Source organism: Aspergillus lentulus (genome assembly GCF_001445615.1).
Source record: "Aspergillus lentulus DNA, contig: Alt09, strain: IFM 54703, whole genome shotgun sequence".
Lineage (NCBI taxonomy): Eukaryota > Fungi > Ascomycota > Eurotiomycetes > Eurotiales > Aspergillaceae > Aspergillus > Aspergillus lentulus.
This window is the reverse complement of record NW_028322117.1, coordinates 989971-1006755: the sequence shown is the minus strand read 5'-3', so window position 1 is coordinate 1006755 and position 16785 is coordinate 989971. Positions and strand designations below refer to the sequence as shown.

Genomic DNA, 16785 nt, shown 5'->3' with positions numbered 1-16785 from the left:
CAAGCTCTTAGTTCTCTGTCCTCGGGGAAAAACACCAGGTCAATCGCATTGCATCACACATTTGGCGAGGAGCATGATGATGATAACACACGAAGCAAACGACATGGGGGGAGATTGGACTATCTTCAGAATTGAGGACAGCATAATAAGGGTGCTAAGTGATATTCTCTGTAGGCTGCACTGCGTATAACACTCCATGCTCTCCCGATTCCACCCTGTCTTAGTGTCTGTCTATGGAGAGCATAGCTACTCCACCTTCTTAAGCAAAGAATTGGATCCTTTGTCCCTCGCACGGGATTTTTGGCTGATTTTTTATTCTTTTTTACTCGTCCTAGATTATCGTTCGACTACGGAAAAGTAGTGCCAACGGACTATTTGCTAGTCTAGTTCGTGCTCGACGACTGGTTCTAGTCCTTTTTTTTTTTCTCCATGGCGACTCATTGATATTCTTATTTCTCCTTTTCTTTGTTTGATATATCAAATAAAAAAATAATATTAAGACACTACTACTATTAATTAAATTAATATTAATTCTTATTTTATAATTCCACTTACTATGACTACTGTCCAGACCATACTTGTGCCAATAGCCTGATAGTACTTACTTTGCTGTCTCCTCTCCATCTGTCAACATCACAGTACTCCTTTCCCTCTCTCTCCCACTTTCTTCCAAGATCATTGCTGGTCTACGATCATTCATTATTTTTATTTTCATACTCTTATTATCATCATCTTCATCTTCAGATTAACAGCATCATCGTCATTAAACAATTGCTGCCGGTGGCAATCCCTCGCTGCAAACCAGAGACTCGACTTGTCAACCAGACGGACCGTTCATTCCTCCCTGCTGTTGGTGTTTCTCAGCCCTTGCTTGGTGTTTGAGGCGGACCAGAGTCGACAAACCAACGACCACTCCCCTCATTGTCGGACGGTCGAGTGTTGTATCAATTGGGACGAGAATCTCATCGACTCTTCCTCAACGCTATTGTTCGACTTCTCCGTTCGTCTCCGTAATCCTTCCCCCCGGATTCGAGGGTCCAAGTGTCCAAGTGGTCCTTGCAGCAGTCCAAGCAGCATAGTTCCAGAACCTCGAAAAGAGAAGAGATCAACTATTTCAGCTATTAGTCACTACTTACTACTACTCTTACTCGAGATTACTTGCGGGTGGCGGAATCAAGGGAAGATTCTCACTTATATCACCACCAGAACAACGAGTGAACTCGCTTGCCCTATCTTCGTCGTCTTTTCTCTCCTTCATCCCTTCCCCGACCACCTTCAATTCTCCGGACCCTCCTTCTCGTGCTCGCCGGATTATCTCTTACTCTCTCACCCTCGTTGCGACTTGGAACGTGTGCCCGTTCCTTGCTCCCAAGATTTGTACGCAGCGTGCGCTATCCCTTGACGCTGCTGCAGGCCATGTTGACAGCTTATTCAATAATCATTTCCTATCGTTGTTATTGAAGATTAGACCATAGGTATGTCTGTGCCCTCGCTTCTTCCAAGATCAAATTAAAGAAATCCAAGAATATTTTCTGTCCCCAGCATTCCTTCCATTCCTTCTCCCCACTGCCCTTGGCAGCCAACATTCCCTAGGTTGAGGTGCACAACAATAAACCCTAGCAACCACATCCTCATCGACCACACTGAGACCGTCATCCCTCGTCCCTACTGTGTAAAAGGGACTAAGCCACCGCTAACCATTGACCCTAGACGAGTAACCTGGCCGCTTGTCGGACCGCTGTGGGCGTCATCGCTACGACCTTGATTCATTCAGGCCAGAGACCCTGATATCTCCACTTTCAATTCCTCTTGCATTTACACTATCTCTAAAGAACTGTCTCCTCTGAGGATGCTCATTGAGTTCTGCCTCACCTAATCGCTTCGGTCAGTGACCTTCGCGCCGGTTAAACGCTATCGGAACGAGAAAGAGAACGAATAGGTCGCAAGGGAATAGAGACATGGAACCAATGAAGCGACACATTGCGCCGTTAAAAGTCGAAAAGACAATCACCAATCCTTGCGGGTCGACCACTTCAGAGTCTGGAGACCATTCTAGCACTCATTACTATTCTACACAGCACAGTCTGCAGATGTCACCACCTCTGACGCCTTACTGCGCAACCTCATCCAGAGACAACAGCATGGATCGGACGGAGGCCCCCAGGGCCGTCTTCCACAACTATCTACGTGCATTCTATCCGTTCCATCCGCCGGGAGATGTTTCGCCAGATACGATTACTCTGCCATTGGACCAAGGAGATATCATTCTGGTACACTCGGTACACACCAATGGCTGGGCTGACGGAACGCTTCTGGACACCGGAGCCCGAGGCTGGCTACCCACAAATTACTGCGAAGCCTACGACCAACTACCCATGAGACCCCTCCTGAAGGCATTGACCGACTTCTGGGATATTATCCGAGGTGGATGCGGGTCGTCTCTTCGTGACTTTGGAAATCAGGATCTTGTAAGGGGCCTGATCGCCGGAGTACGTTTCCTTCTGGTGAGTGTCCTGAGCCAGGTGATCCAAAGACAAGGCAATTGACAGTGCTCCAGGAAAAATCAGAATGTCTCACCCGCGACTCGTTCCTTGTCCGAAGGCACGAGGGTCTGCGAAGAAACCGAAAAGCATTGCTTTCGGACCTTACAGCGCTTGTTCGTACAACCAAGAGTTTTCAAGTGATTGCTAGCGGAAACCCGTTACAGGACGAGGTCGAGTACATGGTCGATGAGATGCTCCTCAAGGCGTTCCGCGTCGTGACCCGCGGTGTGCGGTTTCTCGATATCTGGAACGAGGAGGTTGGACTGAGTCGAACAATCGCGGAGCTGGAGCAACCCAAGGATTACGCTTCTCCCCTTACACCTGCATCCGAGACATTTGCCATGTCGGAAAGGGCCCCCTCGGAGGCTGAGACCGAACGAAACGAGTCGCGGGTTCTCAACCGCAGCTGCACGTCTATGAGTCGCTGTTCCACCCGAGTGGACATGTCTGAGCAGCCACGGCCCGTTTCCGTCGCCACGAAAAGGATATCCATCTCCCACCGGGTGTCTTACTCGGGACCTGCTGCAGCTTCCCGAAACGCGAATCTCGCATCAGAACGACTCAACGCCACGTACGATGCTTTCCTCGGCGTGCTGGGTTCATTCATTGGTCTCCACCTGCAGTCTCGCTCCTCAACCGAGCTAGTTGTCACAACCGAGCAGGCTGTCCGGTCCTGCCGGGGTCTGCTCACTGTGGTCGAGGCCGTCTGTGAACACGACTCTCAAGGCAGTGCCCTCCTCGAGCGCGCCAAGGATACGATGTATGAGCGACTGTCCGAGCTCGTTTTCGCTGCACGGGACGCCTTCCGACCCGCCCAGTCCCCCGACGACGAGCTTGTCTTCATGCCCGATGAAGGAAAGCGACTGGTCGACGCCGCCACCGACTGTGTCCGAGCGGCAGGGAACTGTCTGGCCAAAGCTCGCCTGGTGCTGGAGCAGGTTGGAGATTTCGAACTCGAGGCACTGCCGCAAGACGTTGCGACGCCATTGGTCGGTGCTGGACCCGAGTCGCAATCGCAACAGCAGAAAGGCGATCAACCTGGAACATCCCTACGACTCCCACCACCTCCCCTGCAGATCCCCCAGAACGCAGATCTCGACTCCTCCCCTCCCACCCCAGGTCTTACCGATGATACCACTCCATCTTCTTCTTTCAATTCCCGCACCCTCAGCAGCCCCACCATTGCCGCAACCGACGAGGCGTCATTGCCATCCGCTAGTATCCCTCCCTCCAGCCCAGCGAAGTCCTCATTCTCCTCGACTTATGATGCGACTGCTGGTGTCAAGATACTCGAGAACCGTATCAGCCATCCCAAGTCCGAGGTCGGTGAGTCTTTTGGCCGTGGAGTGACCAGTACTGGAAGCAGCTTCACCTACCACAGCCACCTCCGTGACTCCGAAATGAGTGGCGTGTCTCAAACTTCTACTCGCGCCACATCCCCAGACATTGGCAGCTGCTACCAGGCTCCATCGCTCAAGAGCTGCGTCAGCCACTCGACGCTGGCGGAGGAGGGAGAGGAGACCGAAGTGAATATTCTGGAGAAGACTTATGCGCATGAATTGATCTTCAAGGATGGTCAAGTCATGGGCGGCAGCCTTCGGGCGCTGATCGAGAAGCTCACCTCTCATGGATCAACGCCAGACGCGATGTTCGTCTCGACCTTTTACCTCACCTTCCGTCTATTTGCGACGCCACTGGAGTTTGCCGAGGCCCTTGCTGATCGGTTCGACTACATTGGCGATACCCCACACGCCGCGGGACCCGTGCGTCTCCGCGTGTACAACGTGTTCAAGGGTTGGCTGGAGTCACACTGGCGTCATGACTGCGATGACTCGGCTCTGGATTTCATTGTCAACTTTGCGAACACTACTTTGATGCAATCCCTCCCCTCCGCTGGAAAACGCCTTATGGAACTGACCGACAAGGTTTCGACGCTCCAAGGACCCGTTGTGCCCCGTCTCATCTCGTCCATGGGAAAAACCAACACCGCAACCGCACAATATGTGCACCCGGACACCCCTCTCCCCCCTCCCATTCTCAGCAAGAAGGAGGTGAACCTGCTGAAACAGTGGAAGAACGGCGAGGCTGCGATCAGCATCTTGGACTTTGATCCATTGGAGCTGGCCCGTCAGCTCACCATCAAGGAGTCACGCATCTTCTGCGCCATTCTTCCCGAGGAGCTGTTGGCGACGGAGTGGATGAAAAAGAGCGCTTCACTGGCCGTCAATGTCCGTGCCATGTCGACTTTGTCCACCGATCTCGCCCATCTGGTGGCTGATTCCATCCTGCAGCTGGAGGAACCGAAGAAGCGGGCGGCTATCATCAAGCAGTGGGTTAAGATTGCTAACAAGTGCCTGGAACTCAACAACTATGACACTTTGATGGCCATTATCTGCTCTCTGAACTCGTCAATGATCTCGCGTCTGAAGCGGACCTGGGAGGTGGTATCGCAGAAGACCAAAGCCACTCTCGAGACCCTACGGGGCATCGTGGATGTGTCGCGCAACTATGCTGTCCTGCGGCAGAGACTGCAGACCCATGTTCCGCCGTGTCTTCCTTTCGTTGGCACCTACCTCACAGACCTGACGTTCGTGGATCACGGGAACCAGCCGCTGCGAAGCCTGCCTACCGATGACGGCGAGATGACCGTCATCAACTTTGACAAACATATGAAGACCGCCAAGATCATCAGCGAGCTCCAGCGGTTCCAGATCCCCTACCGTCTTACCGAAGTTCCCGAACTTCAGACCTGGATGCAGAACGAGCTGGTGCGGGTGCGTTCCAATGGCGAAAAGAGCCTGCAGACATTTTATCGTCGCTCTCTCATTCTGGAGCCGCGCGAGATCGCGCCGCGGCCGACTTTGCAGCCCGAGTCTAGCGCCTCCTCTATCATGGAGAACGCCAAGGACAAATTTGACCTCTTCGCTTGGACTCATCCTTCCAAGGCCAAGTCGGTCGCTACCAATAGTTGATTCTATTGCCAATACCTTCTTTTTCTCACGCTGATTACGGTCGTACTGACGGCCATTGAGCTTATTTTACGACTTTACGACTTCTGATCGAGCAGATTTTGATTATCTTTGTTCATGCTTTATACGATGCCATCGCTTATTTTGATCCGTACCTTCGTTGTCGATACCTTTAATATCTCGGGCGGCGCTTGTGATCTCAAAATTCTTGCTCTCATTTTCTTCTTGCGATCGTTCTGACAGCGACCGGATTGATTTGGAGTACCCTCGGGATATCAAAAGTGTGCATAGCACAGGTGCTCTGGGATTAGACCCCTACTACACTGAGCTTCGCGGCTCCGAAGGCTACAGAAAACAGGAATAGATACCCCCTTGGTTGTGGATGCTGGAACGTCAATTCGTCGCGAGGAACTGTTTTACTATATTGATTGATTTACTGGATTGGACTGCATTGGAAAGGAAACTTGGTTGGAATCTGTGATACCTGGTTTGGATATGGATATGGATCGCATTTGGCTGGAGGAAAGGCATTGTACTGTACTGTATATATTCATAGGTTCTAGGTCAATTAATTATTGATCTCATTCATTTTCTTCCTATTCACCTACTTCTTCTACACTCTCCCATCTCTTTAACCTTGAGCAATGCAAAGAACTCGGCGCAAATGAGAACACGAAGTATCATCGTTCTGCGGCGCTCAGGAAGTTCAGGCAGTAAGGCAGTAGCTGTTAGACTATTGAACATCTCATGGCGGGTGGTACAGCATGGCAACAAATGTATGCTTGTGGATCTCTGGTGGATGAAGCCGCAGCAGCCGGTATGGGAATCTCTATGCATCTGTTGTTTAAACCAGTGGCGGAGCAATTATTCAGATAATAGAGGGGTACACCTATAACTAGTCTATTGATGCATGACAAAGCCAGTACTCATGGAGGTCCTTGAGACTTCATTATTGCAAGGTGATTAAGAACCAGGGCTACCTCAGGATCGCCTCCTTGTCAACAGATTTCCAGTAGTCAAGAACCCCTTGTCACCCATAGCACCCCTCCATTCAATCGAAAGCTGCCCCAGGACTGCCCTGCCATCCCGTCTCAGGTCCTTCTGCAGAGCTTCGAGTCCCTCTTGCTGGCCTTCCTCCTGCTCAACTAAGAATGCAACCTGGAGCACATCCCGTGGGTTCAGCGTGGGCGGCTGCGAGTCGACCTTGTCCGGCCTCTCCAGGTCCCAGTTCAAGGAAACGGCTTTGAACGGCGGTTTGGGATTGAGTTTCGTTTGCTGTCTTGCAGTCAGAAATGATGATATCTTCCAGTGATATATATTTCACACAAACCTTGACAACCACGGTGCCATCCCCCACATTCTCCAACTGTGCTTCCAGAGCGAATCGCAGAAGCCGGGTCTTCCCATACGGCCCCAACGACTTATTCTCCACCTCCAACGGAGCCAGCTCCGAGGATTTCGTCCGGACACTGAGACACGGCTGAGCGACGAACTGGTACAGTTTACGGAACGTCCGGACCCGGCCGCCGGCAGCCTGCGCGTCGGACCCGATCAGCGTCTCGGTGTAGCTGATGCTGACGGCCAGGATGTGATTCCCTTCTTCTTTGAGGTCGAAGCGCACGATTTTCTGGAGGGATTGCCCCCTCTGCAAGCCCTCTGTCTGGGCTGGATCGTTCGCTGGTTCCAGGTCTAGTGATGCTACCTGGGATGGAGTCTGCATTTCGGCCACGATGCGGACGGACGTGACGACGCGCGAGGTCTCGTCCTCTGGGAGCTCATTGTTGGCGCTGAGCGTGCAGGCGAATGTCTCCCCGACGTATGCCGACCCAAAAGAGGGGGGCAGAGTTAGCTGCGGGATTGTTAGCTTGTGCTTGGTGGATGGAGTTGAGGGCTTACGTTAGGACTCAGGATGAACTTGTCATCGGTACTGTCGGATGGATAGCTCAGGGACGCTTTACTTGAGATCTTGGTGTTTGCAGCTGGAAGGGGATATTGATTGGATAGTGAAGGTCGTGATAGCCTTGCTCCGTTAGCATACGGCCAAATGCTTCTTTGAGCTCGGCTTACCGCAATACTGAGGCTGGATCAGCGAGAGATAGCTTCAGTTGAGGTCTCAATTGTGCATACCTTTTAGGGAGACCGCATGCGGTTCTTTGGAGCTATCAGCGCCCGAGTAGCCTCGCGGACGAGCCATATGTCTGCCCTGAAGGAATAATTCCTTCAGTCTATCAGATCATGAGGAATCGTTGAAAACACCAACGATAATCATCTGTTTGGTCTAGGATGTAGTCATGTGGGGTTACATAATCCTTCCCAAAAGGGTATAGCAGTGATCTAGAGATCCCTCTTCAACAGCCGAAATATAACATATGAGGATATTTCAGGCCATTGACAACTGGGAGTGCTGTAGTTAGAGTCAATGGAGACATCATAACCCATGGAAATAGAAAGCTCGGCTAATACTTTGAGATTGACAGCCAATCTCGAGATAGTTGAAGTGAATGCTGTCTCCTTGTTATCGCTATCTTGATAACTTATCGGGGTCAGCAAACAGGACAAAGTACACAAACCCAACAAACCTCCACATAAAGATGATGATATACCTACGCCGTTTTGTGTCATCCACTGGCTATTGAAGTATCTAGATAGGCACAAGGGAGAGAATATTCAAATGTTCAAGGTGCGACATCAAAAGAATCAACCCAGTATCAGACCTACGTCCGCCTTCGCCAATTGGTGGATGTGGTTAGGTCAGCGTTCCAGGTCGCGTCCGCTCAAAACAAATCTATCAACTTATCCAACGCCACCGTACCTCAGATCGGTCAACCAACGTCTACCACATTTTCCCGTCATTCGAGTTGCTGTATGCGCGGCTCGTGCTACTAGTCAATATGGGAAGTACACGGGCGGCGATATCTCGTCGAATAATCTCCAGCTCCTCGCCGGCGCAGGGTCGAGTTTACAGCGCAAGCACCCCCGGCAATACGCGGTCAACAACCAAGAGAAAGCGAGACGCCGATGATGACATTAAACTCTCGACGACTCCATTAAAAAATGCGCGCAGACGAGTGAATACCGCCTCCACAGCCTCAGCTTGCTCCATCGAGGTGATCGACTTGACAGCAGACTCACCCGCCACGACCCCGACCAAGAAAACTCGAAGCCCCAAGAAGCGCCTTCCTGGCGAGCCGAGCCCCGAACGACGCGCTAGGCCGTTCCGTAAGCAAGCGCCCAAGTGTATAATGGATAGGATGAGGCGAGCACGAACCCAGAGGTAGGATTTGGCTGTACCCCGGTCGTGCGACTTTCACTAATCCGGCCATTGAGTAGGATGTGCGTCGTGGATCATTGTGTCACCGAGGTGGATGATGCGCCCGAAGTCGTGTTTAAAATGGCGGGAACGACTGGAAATCTGTATAAGGTCGTTATTGGGAAGGTGCCTTCCTGCGATTGTCCGGATGGAGGTAAAGGAAATCAATGCAAGCACATATTCTACGGTATGTGGTCTCATTTCTTCCAACATTGTGACCTAATTCCCTCATTACTCGCGGTATATCTTTATTCTATCCTTACAGTCGCTAACTACTATGGCCTATGAAGTCCTAGTAAACGCTCTCAAAGCCCCGGAACACCTACAATACCAGCTGGCATTCTTATCCTCGGTAAGAGTCTATCCAAAGGACACAATTGTATAAGTTACTTACGTGATCCGCATGCAGGAACTCCGTGAAATGTACCAGTCATCCCCCCTCAGCAGCCAAAAAGAACAATCGGAGGACAACAACGGCAAACGCAAGCCCATCGAAGGAGACTGTCCCATCTGCTTTATGGAACTCGAGCCAGGAAAAGACGAGATCGTCTGGTGCCGCGCAGCATGCGGGAATAACGTCCACAAGGCGTGTTTCCAGCAATGGGCTGCAACACAGAACGCGCAGGGCGTTCGTTGCGTTTACTGGTGAGTTCTACTCCCTGAGACAAAGATGGTGACGATATACTGACTCTCGTTTAGCCGTTCTGCATGGGAGACCGGTAGTAGTGAACTGGATCTAAAACAGCTCACCAAGGAAGGATACGTCAACGAAGAGGGCTATGTCAATGTGGGCCATCTGCTCGGCATGCCAGGCGAACGCGGTACGAGACCGTCTCTGTACTTGTCCCTTTTGTCTGATTCTTGTTTCTGGAAAGATTGCTAATGAACGGTTGGTGATAGACTCTTCAACATATTATCGGCCCTGGGTTTCCCCGGGATCGTCCTATTATGGGTCGCGTAGGTCGTGGCGTTCGCGATGGTAGTGGGTTTGCGTACTACATGGTGCAAGGGCGTCAGCCACTGGGTTCTGGATTGCTAGATTGCTATATACCCCTATCTGTATTTGTGTTGCTTGATGTATCCCAATGATACTTCACTTGCTGTCCGAGGCACCGCCGTCTAAGCCGTAGATGTGCAGTAATTTATCTATCGACCTATGAGGCTCTGATAAAACGAAATTCTGCTCGCCCGGTCGGTGTGCATCAAGAGGCTTGCCAGGTAATCGTCTGCTGCGCTATCGGCCTTGACGACGCCGCTGGTCCAGTGTTCAGTGTATGGACGTATTGAAGTCTTGGGGTCTGTACGGCTGCATTTCGCGGGCCGCCTTACTGCTCCACGGCAGTTGCATGGGAGGAGGGTTTCCAGCGTGATTCTCCTTCAGAAGATTCGCTAGTTGGCGATCAAGTTTCTTGAGACTGTTTCCTCCCCTCAACCATCTTTGATTATTCGCTTTCCTCGACGCACAACAGCTACGCTGACTGCTTCTTCGCCCGTCATCCAAGACGGCATACGCTCGGGCTCAACGACACCTAGTTCGGCAAGCTTGCGAATACCACTGATAACGTCCGAGCCAGCAAATGTGAGAGATACTGTTGGTTGCGTGCGGTCCACATCATGTTGGTCATCCTCGTCGTTCGCCGGATCAAGCAGGCGCACGTCAAGGCGGTCCAGAGGGGCAGACGAGAGGGTTCCCGATGTGCCAAAACGAGAGTGAACGGCTAATTTGCGCTTCTTGGCGATATGGGAAGTAGGCTCCGTTTCTTTGCTCGTGCCGCTGTCCTCCTGGTTTTCGTTCTCCTTGCCAGGGTCTGAGTCTTGGTGGAAGTGCTCTTCTGGAGAAATAGTATCCGACGGACGTGGGTCCAAGGGACTCCCTTCCAGTACCGCATCGGCGAATATACTGAACGCCCCATTGGCCGCGTTTGATCTTCCAGGACCGCGGAGCGCCAGCAAAGCTTGCAGATTCTTCGCTGTCAGAGAGGTCGCTTTCAAGGCATATCGTTCTTGTGGCCGCGATAACGCTTTAGGCAAGGCATCTCGTACAATGCGCTGCAGACTCCGTGCATCGGTTGCGACGGCATGGTTGGTGGATGTATTTGATTTCGCAACGGGCGATGTCGCTATGGACGTGTAGATGAATGGACAGCTGTCGGGGAAAGCGACGTACATCACTCGCGACGAGTCCACCAGAGCCTCAGGTGGCTGGCGAGGGTTTTGGTACGGAGAATTTGTCACTAAGATGCGCAGGAATGAAAGCGGAAGCGAGGACGAGCGGACGAGATGGTAATGCGCTTTCACCAGGGGAGAAATCTGCTGCTGAAGGTTGCTCAGAAAAGTGGCGGCGTGGATGCGCGGTAGACATGCGGAGACGTCAGGCGTCGTTGCTCCTGCGGATCGAGCACCGTCGATGCCAATGCGACTGAGTTCAAATGCGGTCCATCGCAGACTTGCTGGATGGTCTTCCATATACCGAATGTCCACCATTGCCAGCTGCCGCAAAGTAATACCGTGTCGCCAGTCGCCCTCCAGTATACGATCAATCACTTCGCGTTTGCCGCCCTTCCTATCTTGTAAATCCTGGTAAGCATTGCGGACGTCCTCGATCGTTTCGGCGGCCGGATACGGGCTGAGCTCGTCGTCGTCGGGGTTCTCGGCTTCGTCTTGCTCAAGGTATGGTGGAAATGATTGCGCGTTGCGATCATCAAGCCACTGGAACACCAGGTCCAGAAGAGCCTGACGGGATAGCCGTGAGAATGACTTTATCAGAGACGGAGTCGAGGAGGGGATGCGGAGAGTGTTGGGTAGACTGGCGGCTGTAGGCGCTCGGATAGCCTTCGGACGCGCCATTTCTGCGATGAATTGATCCTCTCTATACTATGAACGAAGCATAACCCATGAGGCTGAGTTATATGACAGTGGTGCACGATTCCTTGGTAAAGCTCGATTGCGACTCCAGGCCCAAGACAGAAATAATGATAATAGGTTAGAATAAACAAAGCAAATGAGGTCACGTGGAGATAAGTTGGGGTTTCACGTGGCGATGACCATAGCTACTACTTCTCACTCTTGTATATGATTGGAGAAGTCCTAACTCCAAAACATCTGTTCCATCACGACATTGTATTGGTCTGACATCAACCTCGCGATTCGCGAACTCAGGTTTATGTAGAAATGCAACATCTGCCTCTAGACCTACAGGTATAAACACTCTTGTGGTAGAAGGTTTTATAGATGAGCTGAATTACATTCAAGAGCACAGTTATCAAGAGCTGATAGCATACGGGAAAACACCTCCAGCAGACATTAGAGCGCAGTGGGACCAACTCCATATGTCATATTCCGTCTGTGATTTGCAAGCATATTGAACTATTTCACAATGTCAGGACTCCAGTCCTTCGCAAGCAGATGTTATCAGATCTTTACTGGCGGCGTCGACGTGATTGAGGCTGTTGGGCCGGCATTACAAGGAGATATTCATATCTGTCTGGCAGGTCCCCCAATGGCCACTGCCAGTTTCGTTGAACTGATTTCAGCGCGTCCAATGGTGGTCGACCAAGAAGTCGGTGTTCACACCCGAGACAATTCCACTTGTATCATCTGGATTGAATAGGCTTCCGCACAGTTCAGCATCCCGGATACAAGGAACTGGGGAAGTCGGCAGGATAGAATGGGCGTTTTGGCGAATGAAATCGAGGGATATTTTTTCGATAGTCACTATCCACCATGAGAATCAAAGGCTTGCATCTTCGAGTTGCACTTACGCCCGACAGACTTGGCGGCTGCCAGGCAAGTAGCCGGATGAAAGCTCATGACACCGTATTTATCATCGAAATCCTCTCTGAGTGTTCTCAAGAGGCAACTTGCAAGTCCCCTGTCACGGTGATCCTTATCTACTACTAATTGAGTGATCCAGCAAACAGTTCTGCCCTTGGTGGACTTCCAGCGGCAGAAGAACGCATTCCCGACGAGATTCTTATTAATGGTCACCCTAATGGGAAACTTCCAGCGTCGTCGGTGGTACGGAGTAGATATTGCTGACGCAGTCGTCGTTCACTCAACTTGACCGGTTTTCCTGCCAAAGACGGTCGAAATATGTTGTGTAAGAAACTCTACAGCCTGCTCACCAGCTTGTTTTGATAGCTTTGCCCAGACCCCGTAGTTTTCGTTGAAAAGCCCCGCAGCTTTGACCAACATGTCGTCCGTAACCTGCTCTGCTGTGAAGGTCTTGTACACTTGTGCTACCATATTTAATTGCTTTGGTGCTTTGGTGCTTTGGTGCTTTGGTGCTTTGGTGCTTTGATGTCCTCAATGACTGGAAAGGTAGGGACTGACTCGAATGTGACTCTTTAGATTCGTTCAAGGGAAGGCGTTGATGCAAGAAGCTCACGTATCTTAGGGAGGGAAAGGGTGAATTTGAGCTCAATGTGTCAAAAGAGGCTACATCAAGGCATACCATGGAGGAGCTCGAGAAGTGACCGTTGAACGGCTCCGGCGGTACAGGACGGTTGTGGTCTGATAATTTGCGACCAGAACGCAGAGGAGAAGTCTTCAGTTCCCTAGCATGCGCATATCCAAAGACCAGATCCATTCCTTCGACGCAACGTGGATTGATTTCAAGTAACCCAACAGTAACCCTATTTGAGCAGGGTTGTTACCCCACAGATCTCTTCCTTCACATCACAAGGATACAGTGACCGCAATGCAGATATAGCAGCCCTGACTCTGAGACTCGATTTGTGGTCGAGCATGCCTATTCAATGCTCCACAAATCTTCTCAGGGTAATTAGGCATCATCAAAGATAGTAACATTACTAATAGTGTTGCACTCCGCACTCCACACGCAGTCCATAGTGCACGGACACACACCTGAAGAAACTAGAAAGAAGGCCAAGGGAAGTCTTCACGCGTTGGGTAGCTTATCTGCCGCATCAGAGCTACGACAGTATATTTGCAAGGGTCATGGCTAGGACTGCAACTGATATTCATGCGCAAACCGCGTCATGGACAAAAAAAATGGGAAAAAAAAAAAAAAAAAGGCTAAACCGGAATAATCCGTCAGCTTGAGGCTTTGGAGCCAACCATCAACGCACAAGGGAAAGGAATACGAGATAAGGCAGGTTGATTATTAATGTGCGGGAAGTCATTTTCCTTGTGATTATGAGGAGAACAGCCCTACCAGTATTCGGCAGTCACACTGAACACAGGACACAGCACTGACCATAGTAGTAGAGTGCATTGACAAAAACAGGTAGTCGACAGATTACCGCCATTCGCATACTTCATCGTGAAATAATGGTTCCGGAGATTGGACTGTGCCTGGTTCGAGGGGGTTGTGAAATCTGGTTGACTCCGATCTCGGTCACCGAAAAAGATGACTCGCATGCGATGTAATCCTTTCTCGATACGGAAAGTCAATGAGGCACAGTGGCGAGACAAAGGAGGGTTTACCTTGAATGTTATCTATTATTGTCAGTGACGAAGGGAATTTGAGTGAAAGATATTTGATCCTATATTTTAGATGACCATGTTTTGTATTGCTGCTGTAGAAGTGATAAAATAAATGAACAGAATACTATCAAGCAACAATAGATTATTAGTCGTTTGGTTTTGTCAAATGCCGGCTGTGACACCCTTCTTGGATTTTTAATCAGTGAAATCGGATCGCCCGACCATTCATCTTCAAGAGCGTTGACTTGCTTCCGCCGGATTAATCATCAGCCCACCCCCCACCCTGCGCAAATTCCCATCCACGCTCCCCGATCTCCCGCGTTCCACCGTTGAGGATTATTCATTGTCTGGTCTCTTCGTTCCTCTCTCTTCTACTCTTTCATCTCCGGACCCTCTTCCATAGTCAATTCGACCTCCACGCGACTATTCGAGCATATCAGACAAGTGCTCACGACATATTCTCAGATTGATACGGCGGAGTCATATACTCGAGTCATTCCGCCCCTCGTCTTTGACGCATCTGAAAAGAAAGCCAAGGAAGACAGCCAACAGCTACTACTCGATTTGTCTCGATAACTTGATAGAGGCTTAGCCTCACTCAAACATCATGTCCGGTTTCAACGGCCGCCGCGCGCCCAATTTCTCTCAATACCTCGAGGATTTGAATGCCATTCCCTCACCGTACGACCAGGCTCTGCAGCAGCAACAGAGACAAGATACTTTCAGCCTCGATGCTGAACTTTCATTGTTCACAAATACCGAATTCTTCGATTTCGACAATCTCGGAGATCTCAACCTGCCTACATTTGATGCTGTAAATGAAGACAGCGCGAAGACAACGGAACAGCAGAATGGAGGACCTACTGCCCACAATCCCGATATGGAGTTTCTGGGTCTTCTAGATGGTGAGTGAAACCTAGTTCTAGTGGTCTGATCTTTTCCCTTAACCCAAGCTGGTCATATGGCGGAATTGTTCCCCGCGCAAGTGCTTGAAGGCTTGTCCCCTGTTCATTTAGCATGATCAATCATGCTCTTACTGTCAATTGTGCTCAGACATTTTTTGCTTCTTCTTCCCCTCATTGTCTCATACGACTCGTGATATCTTGCGCAATCCTTTTTTTGATCATTGGGTGCACATGGTTGCGGTTCGCTATTTCCGTTGCACGGGCCATCATTGGATAGGCGAAGCACCTAAACCCACCCCTGTCTGCATGAACCTTTTTTCCCTGTCTTTGTGCGGCTATCTTAAAAAAGGTTATGTGCTTCCTGCATCAAATTTGCAATTTAGCGTTGTCGTGAATGGGATCAAGTATGGCGCGATATCACGTGACATCTCTCATCGCTATCCTCGTTGCATTCATCTGGCAAGAGTGTAGCAGATCGCTCTCGTCAATTTCAGTTGCTGCAGCATGATGTTTTATCCTGCAATGATTTCCTATACTTGTGTTGTCCAGCTTGGCTTCCGGGGGACTGCGTTTTTGATCGGTTGTAGCTTGAGGCTAATCTCACACTCTTAGATGGTTTCGGCAACATGCCCGATTTTTCGGCAGCCAACTTGAACTCGATCAACTCTCAGGTTCCGGTTCAAAATACGCAATTTTCAAAGATCCCATCCATCCCTTCAGGGCTTTCAAATGCACCCTTCAACGCCAACCCCACCCCGAGTCAGTCGAGTTCGTCTGCAACATCGCCTTCTGGCCCAGCTACCAGCCCAGTAGCTGCTCCAGCTCCCTCTGCAACGACTGCAGCGGGACCCAAGCGCAAGAACACGCAAAAGTCGGCACCTATCAGCGTGGAGGAGGCTGCCCGCATTGCCGCGGAGGAGGACAAGCGTCGCCGGAACACGGCTGCTAGCGCGCGATTCCGCGTCAAGAAAAAGCTCCGGGAACAAGCGTTGGAGAAGACGGTCAAGGAGACCACCGAGAAGAATGCCGCTCTTGAAGCCCGCGTGACCGCGCTAGAGCTGGAGAATCAATGGCTGAAGAACCTGATTACAGAGAAGAACGGCAAGTCGGCGGAGGAGACCAAGAAATCAGAGACCGACATTGCCAACATGTTCAAGAAATTCCTCTCTTCTCAGAAGGCCAACGCTGAACGGAGTAGTTCCGAGTCCAAGATCGGTGTTGGCACTGCGTGAGCAGAGCTAAATCAAAAAAAAAAGAGTAAAAAGAAAACAAAGTGAATATATTGTTTCCCGTCATTTTATTGCAGCTTCTCTGTTTATACTATTGAACCAGTATCTGGTTGACCATTATATGGAGGCAATGAGGAAGGCGTCTCACGGAGCAAAGGGTGGATGAGCGAGTCTTATGATTGACGATATGTTAATGTGTCTGTTTATCAGCGAGCCATATTGGATGGATTCCATCTAGGCCGCAGTTCATTTTTAATTCATCTCAATAGATATGGATAAGATTTTTATTACACAGTTGGTAGGCGAGTCTTAGTGCTGTGTGCACTATTATGACACTGATGGAGGATAAGCAGATTATGCACGGCATCAGAGATCAACAGC

At 50.4% G+C, this 16785-nt stretch overlaps 5 protein-coding genes across 5 annotated transcripts; 3 read left to right on the top strand and 2 right to left on the bottom strand.

The window, feature by feature from the left end:
* Window positions 1–2090: 2090 nt before the first annotated feature.
* On the top strand, window positions 2091–5515 carry ALT_5149 (guanine nucleotide exchange factor; the record flags this gene model as incomplete). Its single annotated transcript, XM_033555422.2, has 2 exons — window positions 2091–2504; window positions 2558–5515. The coding sequence occupies 2 exons, from the start codon at window positions 2091–2093 to the stop codon at window positions 5513–5515; spliced, it is 3372 nt and encodes a 1123-aa protein (XP_033411313.2).
* Window positions 5516–6493: 978 nt separating this feature from the next.
* ALT_5148 (trafficking protein particle complex subunit 13) lies at window positions 6494–7706 on the bottom strand (the record flags this gene model as incomplete). The annotated part of the gene is made up of 5 exons (XM_033555423.2): window positions 6494–6787; window positions 6843–7361; window positions 7409–7532; window positions 7580–7586; window positions 7640–7706. 5 exons carry the CDS (start codon window positions 7704–7706, stop codon window positions 6494–6496), a joined length of 1011 nt encoding a protein of 336 aa, XP_033411314.2.
* Window positions 7707–8403: 697 nt separating this feature from the next.
* On the top strand, window positions 8404–9783 carry ALT_5147 (RING finger protein; the record flags this gene model as incomplete). The annotated part of the gene is made up of 6 exons (XM_089599872.1): window positions 8404–8786; window positions 8843–9009; window positions 9113–9174; window positions 9232–9467; window positions 9522–9659; window positions 9723–9783. 6 exons carry the CDS (start codon window positions 8404–8406, stop codon window positions 9781–9783), a joined length of 1047 nt encoding a protein of 348 aa, XP_089455749.1.
* Window positions 9784–10250: 467 nt separating this feature from the next.
* ALT_5146 (CENP-N/CHL4 family protein) lies at window positions 10251–11669 on the bottom strand (the record flags this gene model as incomplete). Its single annotated transcript, XM_033555425.2, has 1 exon — window positions 10251–11669. The coding sequence occupies one exon, from the start codon at window positions 11667–11669 to the stop codon at window positions 10251–10253; it is 1419 nt and encodes a 472-aa protein (XP_033411316.2).
* Window positions 11670–14877: 3208 nt separating this feature from the next.
* On the top strand, window positions 14878–16407 carry ALT_5145 (putative bZIP transcription factor (MetR); the record flags this gene model as incomplete). The annotated part of the gene is made up of 2 exons (XM_033555427.2): window positions 14878–15175; window positions 15788–16407. The coding sequence occupies 2 exons, from the start codon at window positions 14878–14880 to the stop codon at window positions 16405–16407; spliced, it is 918 nt and encodes a 305-aa protein (XP_033411318.1).
* Between the last annotated feature and the right edge of the window lie 378 nt (window positions 16408–16785).